The 17415-nt window shown below is 42.1% G+C and overlaps 1 protein-coding gene across 1 annotated transcript; it reads left to right on the forward strand.

Annotated features, from left to right (window-relative positions):
* Positions 1-34: 34 nt before the first annotated feature.
* pggt1b (protein geranylgeranyltransferase type I, beta subunit) lies at positions 35-16295 on the forward strand. The gene is made up of 9 exons (XM_018758225.2): positions 35-190; positions 3402-3520; positions 6100-6167; positions 6577-6728; positions 7570-7702; positions 10632-10677; positions 12233-12417; positions 13282-13390; positions 14327-16295. Exons 1-9 carry the CDS (start codon positions 63-65, stop codon positions 14473-14475), a joined length of 1089 nt encoding a protein of 362 aa, XP_018613741.2. The 5' UTR covers positions 35-62; the 3' UTR covers positions 14476-16295.
* Positions 16296-17415: the final 1120 nt, after the last annotated feature.

Below are 17415 nucleotides of genomic sequence, written 5' to 3' on the forward strand. Positions count from 1 at the left end.
TTCCGCCAAAAACCTTTTCCTGGCGTACGTGACGTTGTCCGGAACTGACGTCAGACGCAAACATGGCGGAAGACGAGAGTTCGCTCGCTGAGTTTGAACAGGTTGACTTTCTTAAAGACAGACACGTACGGTTCTTCCAGCGATGCCTCCAAGTGTTACCGGAGCGGTATTCCTCGCTGGAGACGAGCAGGTGAGCCGCCGCTCAGCGTGACTAGCTGTTCGCGGAGCTCGCGGAGCTCGCGGAATGAGGTGTGTTAGCCGTTAGCTCCCCCGGCGGACGCGGTCTGCGGCGGGGGTTAAATTACTCGTAAACACGCGGACTGTTTTTCTGTGGCGGAGAGTTTCCCTTCTTAACTTAAACAGGTATGTTTACAATAAAACTGACATAAAACTTCTTACTTCGAGTTGAATTTTCCTCCGTGCTCCGCAAGTTCCAAATTCAATAATAGTTCAGTGACACAGAGAGTGTGAGTTAAATCATCATGTCATGTCCAACTTAAGTCTTCTTGCATGAGACGACTGTGTGGTGGCCGTAAAATCTCGTCTTGAGTCTCACTTTACTGCCCCCCTCCGTTCCCCAGGTCGTCACTTCATTTCTTTTCATTATTTACTTTGTAGTTTCAGTTTTGCAGGCCGGGGGCGCAGTGGGTTGGACCGGGTCCTGCTCTCCAGTGGGTCTGGGGTTCGAGTCCCGCTTGGCCTTGGGGTGCCTTGCGATGGACTGGGGTCCCGTCCTGGGTGTGTCTCCTATCCCTTCAGCCTTACGCCCTCAGTTGCCGGGTTAGGCTCCGGCTCCCCGTGACCCCTGCTTGGGATAAGCGGTTTCAGTCATATACTATGTATTATATTTGTGTGCGCGTGCGCGCTCGTGTTCGTCACTTTTGTAGACATTGTAATTAGAATGGTTGAACAACTGAGCCTGGACTTCCTGGACCACATGATAACACGATAATTTAGTTCTTAAACCATATTATTTCTCGGCCATAACTTTCTGGTGTATTAAATATGTATACATATATAATTAATATATACATGAATTTGCAGCACTTGTGTAGCAACTTCTTAAAAATATCTCCTGTTTGGAGAAATCGTGGTGGTTTTGACTATTGTACATTTCGGGAACTGTTTCAATTACTTTGAAAGTATTAACTCTTAACTACCAACACCATTTTTTTAACCAGTTCCATTGTAATCATTAACCTCTTTATCCCTTTAAAATGAGGACAGGCGAATGTCAGAATTAGAGTAAATATGTCAGTCCCTGCATTTATTATGAGCTGATCATGTTCCTGTCAGTTCATAATCAGCTTGTAATGAATGCAGTGTTCTGGCATCTATAACCTTGTGCACTTGTGTTATTTGTGAGTTGTATCTCCTGGTAGGTAGGGTGAATTTGTCAAAACATCCCCATTGTTATTGTCCCTGGGTCTTTGGAGACATGGATTTTATCGATGTAACCTAGCCTAGATTGCAAATCTACAGTTACAGAAAACAGGCTTTCACTTTGGCTGCCGTGTCCTGTTGGATCAGATACAATAGGACAAGGCACTAACAATTAAATTCTTAGTTGACCATGTACGCGTATGTTTCTCAATGACACCTTAGGTTATACAGTGTTAAAGAAGTAGCGTTTACAAAGCAAAGCCAAAAAAAGTACCTGCAGTAGTCTGTCTTTATTAGAATACAAATTATCACAGGTACTCGTCAATTTACCTTTGTATATGGTGTGGTACTTCAGATCTTGTCACTCTGAGAGTACAATATACAGATAAACCAGCTGTGTGTGACTGAGAGAGTCAGAGATGAAAACACGAAATGTAGTTCTGCAGCCAAACGGATGGAACATTGTGTACAGTAGCATGGGTATGGAACTTCAATCACTCACACTCACTCACTTCCGTTAATCCCTTGTCATGCTTTCGGTTGCATTGGTGCAGAGCCTGACCAGGAGTTGCTGAGTGCAAGGCTAGGAGGAGAGTTAAACCCTGGAAAGTATGCCAGTCCATAACAGGATATTCAGACATGCACACACTCATTCACAGAATCACACACTATGGGGAATTCAGCATCACCAGTTCACCTGAATTGCTTATCTTAGGACTGTGGGAGGAAAGTGACGCAGACACGGGGTAGAAAATGAAATTCCATACAGGCTGATTCAAACCTACGCTTTTGCTGTGCTGTGATGTGCTGCCTGTATCTGGATCTGCGCTGAAAAAAATCTGGCTGCATTCTCTCAAAAGGGAGGACATGGACTTCATTGCGAGGCGATGTCAGCCATAGAATATTTCCTTACCCTGGAAAGACTAGCTACATGCTTAATGTACTTCAAAACATTCCATTAGATGTAGGTCCTGGTGGTATTTTTTGGAGGGGGAGACTTTTAAAGCAAGTTGTATTCCCCCAGAACAGCTAAAACAGAGTAATGAGATTTAAGTTTAGTCATCAGAAACACTGTGACAAAGTGGATTGATAGCTCTGAGTTAAATCTTTAAATGGTCCATTGCATTTGTATCCTGTCCAGAGAATTAAAACATTGTAATCCTACAAAGCATGGAATCAGGAGCAAAACCAGCATCACTTGGTGCAGAAGACCGTAGAGGACAATAACATGTGTCACTGCATTACCATACACTTGAAGTGTCCCCAGGCTGTGCCAGCAAAATGGAAAGACCTTTTACTGCTGACACCGGGCACTTAGCAAAGTGGATGGAGTTTGCTGGAGCGTTGCCACTTATTTTATTCGCATGGAAAGACATTATTTATCAGATAATATTTCAGTTTGTCGCTCTAGGGGTCACTTGTTTGGTGACTTCTGGGGCAACTTGCACCCAGGTGGCAAAACTACTCACTGTGCTATCCAGGCTTATGAACCTGCTGTTTAATGACACTCTGACAGCTTATTATAACCTCTGCTTGTGGTTTTTTTGTAGTAGCTTTTATTTTAACGCCTGGATTTAGACTAATGGTACCGTCCTACAAGTTTCTCACATGTACAAGTGAGAGAAGTGTGACGAAATCACTTGTGTGACAGTTAATTTCACTGGTATTCCTAATTAAGCCATGCTAATTTATTTTCATATAGAGAGGACTGCAGGCATGAAATGTTGTGATGTGGTAAATGAATGGGATCATTGAAATCCTGAAGGAATGTGTATTTGTGCCAGTAAAAGTTATCCTTTGTGTAGTGAATGCTGGCCGTAGATGGCTGTTGGCTCTTTCAGGGAGTTTCTTTTGAATCTCTGAAGCAGGTAAAAATGTGCATCTTATGAGTTCACACAGAAATCTCAAAGTCTAGATCTGAAACAAGGATGTGTTAGTTAAGATGTTCTTACAGCATCTTACAAAGTCTGTATGCTCAAACTATGTGTGTTCTCATTGTCTGCAATGTTCTCCTCCAGGTTGACCATTGTGTTCTTTGCTCTCTCTGGCCTTGATGTTCTCAATGCCTTGGATGTTGTAGACAAGCCCAGCCTGATTGAGTGGATTTACTCGCTTCAAGTCCTTCCTACTGAAGATCGTAAGTGTGTCACTTTTATCGACCTCTGTCTTCATCTGCAGAATGTATCTGCACAACCATCTGTTGCATCAATTTCCTTTAAGGAAAAAAATCACATCTGGAACAATGGCAGACTTCATGAAAATAAGTTGGACAAAACTTGATTTATCTGTGAATAAATGGTAATGTGACTGTTGAGGATTCCTTTTTGATTACAATTTAAACTTCAGCAAAATGCTGGGTTATTTTAGTGGTGAATTGTTTCACTGGCTTAGAATCACTGATTTGAACAAACCAAAACTGTTTTCGGCTGACAGGATAGTTAACTTCAGTAAGCCAAAAAGTTAAAAGTAACTTCATAAAGTGATTACTCTAACTGCTTGCAAACTTGCAACTGTAAACATGATAGCTCACTTAGGTGTCTTAACTCTTTCTTCCTGCCGTGGATATATGCAATTGCCTAACATTATTTAAAAATTAGATCTGAAATATCCCTGTGTGTGTGTCTAGTATGATTTTTTATTATTATTTTTAAATATTTTGATACACAGTTTTAGTCTACATAGCCCTAATTATTCCCCGACTGCTTGATTAAGAAAAATAATTGGCCCGCTGTCCAAATATGTTGGCTTGCCTGTTAAGGCCTGCAGCCTGTAGAGCAGAAGCACACACACGGCTCATTGCACATATACTGGAAGGGGGTGTGTGCCTCAGTTTGTTCCTTGTGTCCTGGGTGTCAAAAATTGTTTCCCTTCATCTCCTTATTTTAAGAACAGCCTAAATAATTGTAGATTCATAAAGTTAGATTTTGAAGACTAAAACAAGTGCTTCTCCTTGGTACCTTTTCGGAAATCGAGGAGGAGCCTGACACAATTGCCATGACTCACATTTTTGATGTTTAGTTTGTGTGTCGTGTGCATAATTGCCGAACGTTGTGGGTAAGACACAAGTCCAGGTCCCTTTAGGTCATGGACGTCTACATTTTGTGTAGCTTTTCAGAGTCTATTCAAGGCCCAAAACCTCAGTAATGGGAGAGACTGCTGATTTTAGTAAATGCATGAAATAAGCTCACCTGGTCTACCTTCAGACAGTGGTTATAGGGCCAGGAGAGAAGAACTGTGGGTTACATTAGGTGTTGAAGGTTTTATGTGATCAGTCTGGTACCAGTGGTCTAAAAAGATATACCTTGTCCAATTAATTGGTACACCTTCTTGAAATGACTAAAAACAGGAAATGGGGTTAAATCTGTGGCTTAATGAACATTTTCCAATAGTCTGTGCAATTTTTGGACTGTTAGAAATTGCTTAAATTGTGTAATGTTTTCTGTAAAGCCTGTTGGACTGCAGTCCATCAGGAGTGTCTTCCAATTCTGTGTGACAGAGGCGATTCCCAGCCTCTCAATGAACAGTTTCCTGATTCCTCACCAGGGGGAGATACTGAGCTAATCATATGCAAAATAATTACAATTAATGTGCTTTTTCAAACTGCACAAGCTTGTTTACTGTAAAGAGATACTTTACTATGTAAAGTAGAGAGAGAGGGACTGTTATTAGGTAGTTCAAATAGATTTTATTTATACTGATTATGGACAGTAAGTTCATTTACTTTGGACTCATTGTAATGCAGCTTGTCACACTTGAAAGAAAATAAAATCTGGTGGTACAAGTGGTGCTTCCAACAGTGGTGTATGTGGCATTTGATATTGATTTTGAGTTTTGGGTACTTCTCCACTTGTGATCCCAGACTTGGTGCAGGAATGGACAGGCAGTGACCAGCAGCCCACATTGAATTACTGTCACCCTTTAGTATAAAAGGTTGTCTGGGCATCCCAGTGAACAGCGGCACAGTACCTGGAATTGAGCGAGTTGCATCCTTTCAAACTGTATTTGTGAGACGAAGGCATTCATCTGGCGACAGATGAGTGTTCTTTAGGTTACAGCAAGAAATCTGCTCTGCTTTGGTTTCTCCGGTACTTGAGGAAGGCTGTTTAAACCTTGTCATTTAGGAAGTTGAGTTACTGAAAATACTGTCTTCTTGAGAGCATAGATTTCACAATATTACCGAAACTGAAAGCAATGATTTTCTGTGGCTGCCGGGACAGAATGTCCCAGCTTTTGTAATGCTGTAATTTAAGTGCCTCTGGATTCTGCTTACGTTTCAGTCAGTCATATCTTGTTTGTCTATGGCAAGTAGCACAATACCGCACATATAGTAAGTACGAAGACTACGTTTACGTTTTAGTTAGCAGTTAAGGTTTCTATTTCTGTGTTCTCAGTGGAGTGGTTTTTCTTTCTTGTACACGTGACATCTTAATTCTGCAGTTCCACATTGGAAAATCCCTTTTCTTCTTGCTGTACTCCCTAATTAAAATAAGATTAAAAATACAGTTAACTGTATACATTTTGGACAGGGAAACAAACACCACACTGTCCTCAAGATGGCACCATATGTGAACATCTTATGTTAAGTAGATGGTAGATTTCTCGCACGTTATTGTTTTACTTTACTGTTACCTTTTTTAAAATGCTTGTATTTTAAAATGTCTGTGGTACATATACAGTTAATGCAGTTCTTTGCACTTTTCCCAATTTTTCCATCAGAATCAAACCTTGGCCGCTGTGGCTTCCGTGGCTCATCCCACCTTGGAGTTCCATACAACCCTTCTAAGGTAGCAGTTCTGCACTTTCTTCACTTGCTGATTTATCAATAATAAAACTTTGTGTTGGAAAAGATAACTGAAATATGCAAGATTCTTAAGAGCTATTTATTTCGCGAGGGCAGTACGCGGTGTAGTTAGTGGTTGGAGCGGTCACCTTGCAGTCGCGAACCTGGGTTTGAATCTCACTTGTGCTGCAGTACCCTGTATCACTTTTAATGATTACAGTAAGAATGCCCTTTCTGCTAAATGGGCATATCAGGGTAAAATTGATTATCTAATAAAGTCACGTGAAACAAAGGTATCAGTTAAACAAACGTTAATACAGACTCAGTAAACGTTGTCAAATGGAGTGATTGTGCAGGTAATTTAGCTGTTTGATCTTTGGCACTGTTCATACCCTATATCCCACCCCCTCCAGGGCCCAGGGTTCCCCCACCCATACGACAGCGGCCATGTAGCTATGACCTACACGGGCCTTGCCTGTCTCATAATCCTTGGTGATGATCTGGGGCGGGTCAACAAGGAGGCATGTTTAGCAGGCCTGAAAGCCCTGCAGCTGGAAGATGGCAGGTAGTGAGCCTCCCTACATGTGTCTCACCACTTCATCAGGTTTTTGTCCACTTTGACCTTCGCTCTTTTGTCCAAAGACCTTAATGTTACACAGGATCAGTATGTGCCTGAAACAGAGGTCATCAGTGAGGAGTTATATGTATTTTATATTTTTAGTGCAGTGTTGCTCTTTAGGATATATTGATGCCCTGTAAAGTACATATTCAGAATCATTTTGTTAGTAAGTGCTCTAGGAACTTGCCATGGGGATTCTACATGCATTCACTCTATACAAATAATGTGAAATTAAGTTGCTGTGCAGTATACCAGTTTTGTGTGATCAGTACAGGCAGTTCAGTATACACCTATTATGAGATATTTAATATGCATATTCTAGGCAGTAGACAAGTTTAACAATAGACAAAGTCATCGCAATGTGCATGTTTGTGTGTGTATGAAATAGTATGCCACAATAAATGTTTTAGTATCCATATATTGCACAAAATTTACATAAAAGCATATATACTGTGTTCTTTAATGTAAAGAAATAAAACAAGTTAGAAACAGTTTTTTGTCTGTAGATGTGTGACATAAACTCTTATAAAGCCATACCTGGTTCACAAGCTAGCTACTTTATTTGAGATGCTTGGTTTGTATCGAAAAGTCACAGGTTCACATCACACATATGAAGCTGCTCTTGTGCCTTTAAGAACGCTACATGACCACAGCTGACTTGTGGTTCACATACCATTGTTTTTGGAATATTATACCTTCTAAGAGCTGTGTTTCTTATTTATCACTTGGGTGGAGGACTAGTGTTTGTGAACAGAGTTAAAAAGCCTTTTTTCCCCCTTTGTTTCAGCTTTTATGCCGTCCCAGAAGGGAGTGAAAACGACATGCGCTTTGTGTACTGTGCAGCCTGCATCTGCTACATGCTCAGTGACTGGTCGGGAATGGACATCCAGAGGGCCGTACAGTACATCCGCAACAGCATGGTAGGTGCGACTATGACCCTTCTGCACCCCTCTCGTGGCTCAACACGTTCTTCCTCCTTTTGCGTAGCTTGCTGGAGATCTTGAATGTTGTTACATTACAAACTTGCCATAATTCCACTACAATCACTAGCCAATGAATCAAAGCTATTGATTGTCTGATGACAAATGGATGCTATCATCTGTGAGTATTGTCTTCCCTCAGATTCAAAGAAGTGAAGCTGTTGATATTTGCATTACATATTTTTGATGTCTGCCAACTCTCACAAAAATCTTAAGTGCTCTTTACAGCACTAATTATGTACTGTTTACCTTCTGAGAAAGTAATAGGATTTTTGCACAAACTTGACAGAACGTGAAGGAAGAGCCTTATATCATATTGCCAGGATTAGAAACGGAACAACTGTATACACCTGGAATGCTTCAGTTAATTATTGTAATCTCATTCCTGTCACACAAATTCTGCTCTACTTTTGTTTTTTTGGATCATTTGATGTTTTCAAGGGGTTCAAAATCACTTGAACGCTATTTGGTGGCAGCCGCCCACATCCCTGTTTAATCAGCAGTAATTATACCCTGCACAATGGTTATTAATCATGGGGAAATGGCTGTATTGTCTCTTGACAGACTGCACCTGCTTGATGTGGTTTTGAATCAGCTTGACACGGCATGCATCTCATTAAGAGTGATGACAGAGATGTTAATGTCCGTGAAAAAGACCGTGGTTTGGTTCCATTTTATTTGCGCTGGAATGTAGAATGATAAGGCTGTAACAATGGAGATTCCAAAGGTCTTGTGATCAGTGTTGTTGGCAACCCCATATCCAGAAGTATCAAACATACGGATGCTTAATAGAGCTCACAATGTTACCTTTGAGGAACAGTTTTTTTGTTATATTTCTGAAATTAATGGTTCATACATGTTTTGCGTTGTGACTTTGCAGCCTATTTCGATCCAGTCTCGTGCTGTGTGTGCCAAAGAGCTGTCTCTGTTAGTCTGAGTGCTTGACCTCAGAACCAGAGGGGAAAATAGGAAGCAGGGGAGCAAAGCACATGATGATACAATCTTCTGTCATAGAATTTAATCCCAGCACAGATTATATAATCCACTGCCGAGGAACCAAATGTTCCTGTCTGGGAGTTGCAATGGATTACACTGAAGTCTGATGTTTGTGCTTTTTCTCTTACCCATGCTGTACTGGTGCTTCCTTTGGCATTAGTTTTATTGGACCTCCATCCTCATAGTTATTTAAAGATGACTATTAATAGGCATTATGAGTGAACACAGAAGGTCCTACTGGGCAATAATCCTCTTACAGATGCAATTTTGGTGGATCTTAACGCCTGCATTTGGTCGTGAATGCAGCCTAAATCCTGGACCATAGGCTCCCTTGCGTATACACACAGAAACACGCAGATAGATGCACACAGTCTTTCACACTTCGCCTTTTTGAAGTATGACTCAGTTTACTGGTCAGTGATGTTTTCTTCCAATTCAAGCAATAAAAACTTTTGTAGCAATGTCTCAACCCTGCTGAATGAAGTGAGTAATGGAATCAACACCCGGAGATGGCTTGGGCACCTCAATTCTGCCTCTTTACTCTGCTCTCTAATTTAATCTGACGATTCTGTAAATATGGCAGTTTATGGAAACGGCACAGTCATAGCAGATGGGAAATGGGAGAGGCTGTGTGTTTGTCTGTGCCGTCGTGGTCACCCCATGCTATGCCTATGATCATGGCAACAGCTTGTTGCTCTGCAATTGTCCTACTGCCAGGACCCAGGGCACACAGCCATACTTGCTGGAAACCTCAGTGCTGGAGGTGCCTCCTCGTCCTTGCCCACTGTGATTGTGCCAAGTGAACTCTTCCCACCCCCAAACTGAAATGGACTGGTTTCCCTGCATGGATGACCTCTTCAGTGTATTTTAAGAATAATTTACATTTCTGGGAACTTGCTGTTGAATATTTTTATGGGCAAAGGCAGCAACTAATCAGTGATCTTATTTAATAATTGGATTTTAATTAATTTCACTGCATCACTTAACATTCTGAGTAATCAATATGACATCTTTACATTTTTAACAAGTGAGGAAAAACACTTGAAATTCTCAAGGGTTTGTGTTGAATGGCATTTTCTTCTTAACGTTTAAAGTAATGTTTTTGCCAAAACAAAACTTTACTTAGACATATATAAAGGTAAATACAAGTGGTGAATCAATTTATTTAGTTTTTTAGAATATTTAAATATGCATAATCTTTGAAGGCTCGCCATGCAGCAGTATTTGTGTGTCAGTATGCTTTGGGCTCAGATGTTTTAACTACTTACATTTACATGTATTCTTTTAGCAGATGCTTTTGTCCAAAGCGACGTACATCTCAGCAAAAGTACAATTTATGCATTAAATTGAGAGAAGGAGACATAGCTGCAGACATGAAAGTTTCAAGCAAACCCAGTTCGTTACCTACCACTTGCTGCACTGAGGTTCATCGATTGAGTAGGTGCATAAAAACATGGGCTAATATATTAGTTGCTATATTCCTAGCTATGTTTTCTCTACCATAATCTGTTTACACATCTAATTTGTGATATAGCCTTGTTTATAATACCAAACTGATTATATTCATTACTGCATCACTGAATAAATCACCACATTAGAGCTGGAGTAGCCTGTGCTGAACTAACATTGTACTCACCATGATGAAACTTATATAATGCATTACTTACTATGTTGCTCTGCTGGAATTTTAGTGATAATTTTATTAGTGAAATTCTCTAACTGTAAATGGTTAATGTTACTTGTACCCTTGAGCTGGGAACTTGTGCCGATGTTCTTAATGTCAAGTTAAATTGTATAAATTACTGAGCAGTGTGACATCAGTAAGTGGTATATTCATAAAATGAAGTATAATGTCTCTGTCTCCTTGATGCAGTCCTACGACAATGGCATCGGGCAGGGAGCTGGTCTAGAGTCCCATGGTGAGTACAGCACACTTCCCTGATGGAACTTCAGTTTGTTCATGTTTGGGCCAAATACACCTCCTGCCTCAAGCAAAGTCCCCCTGCTAGGACATGCCTGACTGAATCTGTACAAGGAAAATTTGTGTTTAGATAAGAAATCTAAAGCACTGGTGAGTACTGATTAAACAGAATGTGCAGATGAAAGGCATTTACACTGTGAGGGCTTCAGTGGGCTTGTGCTTTTAGTATATGCGATAATAATAATCCTGCTGTTTTCAGCTGTAAATACTAGTCTCACGCTAACCTACATTCATAGTGTTAAACACTTGTTTGCGGGTCCTGGATATTTAGACAATGGCATGGAAATTATTGTGAAGGTGTTGAGGAACTAGCATCTTTCCCAGTCCTGCATCTCAGATCCTGATTTCAGTGATCTGCTAGTTAAGCTGACATTTAATGACAACAGGCACTGATTTGCTCCTGTGAAAGTTTAGTGCAGTTTTTTAATAAAAAATTTAAGCAGACGCTTGTCCAGTGCAGGTCTGTGGGGCTCTTAATCCTATCCCAGAAACATACGGCATTGAGCAGGATACATCGCATCATTAGGGCAATGACAACACACTCATTCACTTTCACATATACATACGAAGGCAATTTTAGAATTTTCTGAACATACTTTTGTGGGAGCGTACCAGGGCACCCAGAGGAAATGCACACAAACACAAGGAGTACATACAAACTCTAGATACTAAGCCAGATTCAGAATTAGAGCCAAATGCACAACCAGCTGACTGAGAGGCTTCAGCTCTGTCTGCTATGGCACTGTAATGCACCATAGTTTGGCAACTAAATATTGGTGAGCTGAGAGACAGAGCTGAGTTGGAGTGAACGTTTTTAGGGTTGAATCTGCTGGCCATTGCTGTCAACACTTAGATTTCTTCTGTGGCGGTACAGATTTCACCGTCACTGACTTGTACCCCACACTTTCCCACTGTGTCCAGTTAAGTTCAGACCGACATGATGCACAGCGCTATCTGCTTTTCCACGCTTGATTTCCATGTTGATCCATTTCTGCTTGGATATTTACTGCAGCAGTTCAGCTTCAACACTTTTTTTCAAAGCGCACAGCAGCGGTTCCCCATTAGATCCTGTGGGAAATGGCATGTGCCGTGTTGCAGCTTTCACAGACGACAGGGCACTCTACAGCAGTGCTGAAGGGGGCAGAAGGGCAGGCACAAAGCTGGATGAATGGGTCTTTGGCACGTTAGGAAAACTCTTAATGCTCTGCTCATTGCTTTTAAAGTGCTTTCACAGCCTCAGAACTTGCAAATTATCACACTGGGAGTTTTCCTACAGTGCGGACGGAAGCAGCTTCCGAGTTAATTATAATGCTTAGGTAGAAAGGGAGAGTGCTGGCCTCAAATCAATGTCATTGCCCGATTTTCTTTGATTGCATGTGCCCTGTGCCATGCGTGCTTCAGTGACAGATTTACTATGTCCAATTATAACTGTCATCAGATTGGGACAACTTTAGTCTAAAGCTGAGCCTGAAACTCCCCTCCCAATCCCCCAGGAGGATCCACGTTCTGCGCCATAGCCACACTGTGCCTAATGGGAAAGTTGCAGGAAACGCTGAGTGAGCGGGAACTGAACCGCATCCGCCGCTGGTGCATCCTACGGCAGCAGAGCGGCTTCCATGGCCGCCCCAACAAGCCTGTCGACACATGCTACTCCTTCTGGGTGGGCGCCACTCTGCAGGTAAATACCCACCCTTGGGGTCCCCAACCATTCAGGGAAATCAACCCTTTAAGGTTCTGCTGTAAATTGAACACCTATCAAATGCAAAGTTTCATCACTATTGACACACACAAATGTACTGACCTATGCAAGTGAAATTGTCGCAACAAAACGTATTTTCAAGATAGAAATTGCATTCAGTGTGCCGTTGAGACATTTTAGGAACGATGTTCTGCTAAAGTTTCAGCAGTGCTAGTTGTCATGGCCTGATCAATGTTTTGTTAAAATCGTCTGTGCTGGAGACGGGATGGCACCAACTCAGTCTGCTGGGATCTAATCATTGCTATCAGGATTTGACAGGACTGTAGATTCTCAGTAAGGTCACAACTAACTGAAACACAGTAGGCTGTTGGTACAGTATAGTCCCTGTGCAAACTTAATGTTGCAACCTTTTCAAATCATTGTTTAGTGTTTGCTTGATCAGTGGTATGTAATGGCTAACTATATGGCAGAGTATTGTGCTTCAGACTCCCTGGTATTTTACTTCAGTCACTTAACACCTTCACTGAGACTGCAGTCAGAGGCACAGGGGCTCTTATTTCAAAGCAAAGACATTGTTGGGATTTTAAATTGATTGGCTGTTTATGGAATCTAGTCGTGCTTTGTTTGCAAGTACTGAAAGTAACTAAATTAGCTGAAAGACAGAAAAAGGGCAGAGGAGAGAATACAATTACAGCAAATTGGCAATGACTCCTAAACCTTTGTGAGATCAGTCCAGGATGCATCTATAATTAATATGTACTCCACAAGCATGTAGAAACAGTGATTTTTGGCTTTTGTCTGTGTGTGATAGCACATCCTAATCTACACCCTGCGGTCTCTCAGCTGCTAGATGTCTTCCAGTACTCCAATTTTGAGAAGAATCGGAACTACATCCTGTCAACTCAGGACCGCCTGGTTGGTGGCTTTGCCAAGTGGCCGGACAGCCACCCAGGTAAAATTACACTTCCTGCACTTGTTTAGGTCTGCAGACTTGTTGTTGTCAGATTGTCAGATGAGAAGAAACCGTAACTAGAACCTCGCAGGCAAGGGATCTTTAATTCATCAGCTCATTGTCTGAAATGGGATTTAAAGACACCGGAGGGTGGGGGAGCATGGTCACGGGTCTTGTTACATGAGGTGTTTTTGCACCCCCCCGCCCATTGTTGTTGAGTGGAGGCAGAATGTTGAGGCACAAAATTTGCCAGTTGTGCCAAACGGAGACTTGTTTGGAATGTTTTAGGCTCTGGGGCACACGCCTATGACCAAATGGGCAGTAAAGCTGCATCAGGTAGAGGCATGTGTAGTCATCAGTGTTGAATAAGCATTTTTGCTGTAGCAAGCAACTTTTAGGCCAACTCCATTTTCAGATGTCTTTCTTTTACTTTGATATTGACATTAATTCAGTTTGCTAACCCCTTCCCCAAAGTAACTTAGGTTTTATACTTTGGTAGTGGAAAAAATCAAGGTAGGTGCTTTAATCAAGGTACTACAACAATGGCGGGAATGGGACTGATACAAACAGCCTTGGTAATAAGTCTGTGCTCACTGCCACATAACCCCTTGCTAGTTGTATGTTTTGGGGAGAAACTTAAGTGGTTTATAGGCCTTTTTGGGAAAAAATATGCATTGAGGTTTAACTATTTACATAAGCAAAGTATATCGAAGTTGATGGAAAAGCTTAAGTCTTTGCAGTTTATCTCGAGAAGCACGCATGTACACACTAGCCCGAGTAGAGCCTTGGAAAGGAACAGAAATCACAATGCACAACCCCCCATGAAGATTCACGTCTCCTAGGCGGTAAAACAGCTGCTGTGTTGTGTGAGGAGCACTCTGGTCTGACCTAGTTTTTCCCCTCCCTCCTGCTCTGTCGCTCCCCCATCTGTGGCAGACGCCCTGCACGCCTACTTTGGGATCTGCGGCCTGTCGCTGATAGGGGAGCCTGGCCTGCGCCGAGTGCACCCCGCCCTCAATGTGAGCGAAAGGGCCTTCGAGCACCTTCAGCAGCTACACCGGACATGGAGAGAGGCCTGCACATGACAGCGTGCCCCCTTGCCATCTCCGCTCGGCTCTCCGAAGGCCAACACCACTGCAGCCTCCAAGCCACCTGCAAGTCCACCTTTTAAAACACACTCTAGCAATATAAACCTTCGTGGGTGGCCTGTGGTGGCGTTGGTGTCTTTTTGAGTGGAGCGGAGCCATGCATACAGGATTGGATCCAGTGGCATCAATTATTGAAGGGCCGCTGGTGGAAAAGACACTCGACCCGGACAGGCAGTGGTATTGTCTAGCTTAGCTGGAGTGAGACTAGCCTGTCTCCTTTGTTCCCTTTGCTGAATTGTCATCATTTGTATACACTTTGTTTTGTTTCTTCTCTTTCTTGAATGCATTAGCATTCCAACTTTTGCCTTGACTTTTTTTTTTTAAAAGTGGCTTCACCAATTTACCTTTTTTTTTTGTTGTTGGGTTAGGGTAAACCAGCATATGCCTATGCAGTGTCTGTGTATGTGTGTTTGGGTTTTCCAGCTCTCTTCTAAGCAGGTAGGAACCTCAGTACTGAAAGCGAATAGAAGATAACATCATTGGAGGAAATGATTAATTCTTAAGTGCTCTGCTGGAATGAAACCCCACACAATCAGCTGCTCGACAGGGCCGAGATTCGGGGGTTGGATGGCTCTGGCCTGTGGGCTGGGCTTGGGGGCTGCCAGGATGACTCGGGTCCAGAAGACAAATGAATGTTAACTTTGTCATGTAATACAAGCACTCTGATCTGTGTAAACTCAATTCATTTAAATAAATCGTGGTTTTCTTTTTTTTAACACGGTCATGTGTAATCTTGTAATACACGTGCTCATATGGATGTTGATGTTCTGTGTTGTGACATAGAATATAAATGGACTAGCAGCAAAATACAATGTAAATGTGAATACAACACAGTTCCTCTCTTTCCTGCATCACTAAGCCATTTATAGATACACAAAGAAACTGGTGCACAAGTCTTTGTTTTGAAAAAAATTCTCTGCTGTGTAACTGGTTAAAATTTTGCATAGAAAGAAATGCACAGACAGAGGAGATGAGGAATGTGATGAGGACACTTGTCAGTAAAGGAAATGTGTGCCACTCCACTGGAAAGAGGACAAATCATGGACCTTTGGTTATATCTGTATGCTGCTTTAAAAATGCCTTAGTTGTCTTAGTACATGTAGTGACTTAATTGTCCAGGTTTGTGACATAAGCACTTGTTTGGGGGCCCTCCACCTTTTTCTCGGATCTTGTTGGTTATCAGGTTGCTGAAAACTAAACCATGGTGCATGTCCTGTTATCAACCTGAATGACCAGGGAAGGATAATAACACTGTTGACATGAAGACTACAAATGTGCTTTGTTGTTGTGTGCTTAAAGTAAAATACCACTCAAAGCTGGGTGACATTTTGCATAGCAGACATTGGCAGAAGATTTTTGCCATTTATACTAGAAAATATAGTTGTTTATATTTTCCAGTAAGAAATCAAGCAAACAGGCATTTGGATATCTGAAGTGCTGATCAAAAATCTTGTCTAGTCATTTCATTGTCCTGATCATGTCATTGCAGTGTCTTTTGGCCAAGGCAGGCATTGTTTTTTTGTGATAGAGCTGCATAACCTGGATAAATGTACAGTTATGATCAAGGGATTTTCCAGGAATCTTTATTTGTTTTACTTCCAAGGGTTCCCGGAGTTATTTTCCATAAACACTGTTGGCAGTTTGGGCTTTTCTATCTTCGATGATTCTCTTTAAGAAATGCTGTACAGCGCTTTGTAACAATGTCCTTACCAAAATGCTGTGTTAAATAAAAGTAATCTAGTGATGGGAAAAGGAAAATTTATAGGCCAAATTGTTGGTTGCATCTTACTCAAAAGGTGGGCAGTATTTAATTGTTGGTCATAGACAATTTTATGTGACAATTACAAGGGTATTCTCTCCCATTGTTTATACCTCTTAGTCTGTAATGCAGACCACCTTTGTCAGTTTACTAGGATGATTGAAGGTTATACATTCATGCACCTGGATATTTGCTGAATGATTTCATCAACAGTACCTTTGTGAGTGTCTATAGAAGCTGAGGAAAGGGAAAAGGACCAGCCACCAGATGGATGGATTTGCTCACTAAGACAATGGGTGAACCCTTCTCCAGAATGAAGACACAAGTAGAGGACAGAAAATTCTGTAGATGCTCCACCTACCTATGTGGTCACCAAGAGCTCACATGGACTCAATGGCAGCTGGAAACAATGACCTTAGCCTAGTCTACAACAGAAGGTACCTCTCCAGGGACTCAGTTATGTTATATTCTGGTGTCAGTGAATTTCATGACGAACTTGAGCTACCTGATATTGCTGGAAATGGAAATTGAAATGTCTGCCAAGGCAGAGACTGAAATAGTGCTAGAAAAGTCCTACGATGGCTGGTTCTCTATCGGACATTCGAGACAATTGCAAAAGACAGCCCCAGCCCAGGGGGACAGGGTGGCGCGGCGGTCTTGGCCGGGTTCCGCTCTCTGGTGGGTCTGAGGTTTGAGTCCTGCTTGTGGTGCCTTGCGACGGACTGGCGTCCTGCCCTGGGTGTGTCCCCTTGCGCCCTGTGTTTGGTGGGTTAGGCTCCGGTTCACCACAACCCCACTTGGGACAAGCGGTTTCTGACTGTGTGAGAGTTCCAGCCCAGAGGTCCTGCCAGGATCTGTATTGGAGAAATTCTCAGTTGCTTTTTGTGCACCGACTCTTCCGCTTTGATGTACACCTAATCTTAAGTACCACCATATCCTTCACAGTTTGGGGGCTTTTCGGACAATTGGCTCTCACATTAAGGCCATCCGTGGGCACAGATGGTGAGCCGAGGATCTGGTAAATCCTGTCCAACTCGTCCACTTCTGGCTGAGGCTGCTCTGATCCCGTTTAGAGTTTGACATTTTTACCACTTTTGTGTCCAGTTACTGAAGAACAT

The sequence above is a fragment of the Scleropages formosus genome, chromosome 17 (genome assembly GCF_900964775.1).
Source record: "Scleropages formosus chromosome 17, fSclFor1.1, whole genome shotgun sequence".
NCBI lineage: Eukaryota > Metazoa > Chordata > Actinopteri > Osteoglossiformes > Osteoglossidae > Scleropages > Scleropages formosus.

Bases quoted from the DNA above. Each gene is read 5' to 3' on its own strand.
- pggt1b (XM_018758225.2), top strand. From the start codon at position 63: ATGGCGGAAGACGAGAGTTCGCTCGCTGAGTTTGAACAGGTTGACTTT. The intron at 6,729-7,569 runs GTAGTGAGCCTC...CCTTTGTTTCAG, and splicing joins CTGCAGCTGGAAGATGGCAG to CTTTTATGCCGTCCCAGAAG. The intron at 10,678-12,232 runs GTGAGTACAGCA...CCAATCCCCCAG, and splicing joins AGCTGGTCTAGAGTCCCATG to GAGGATCCACGTTCTGCGCC.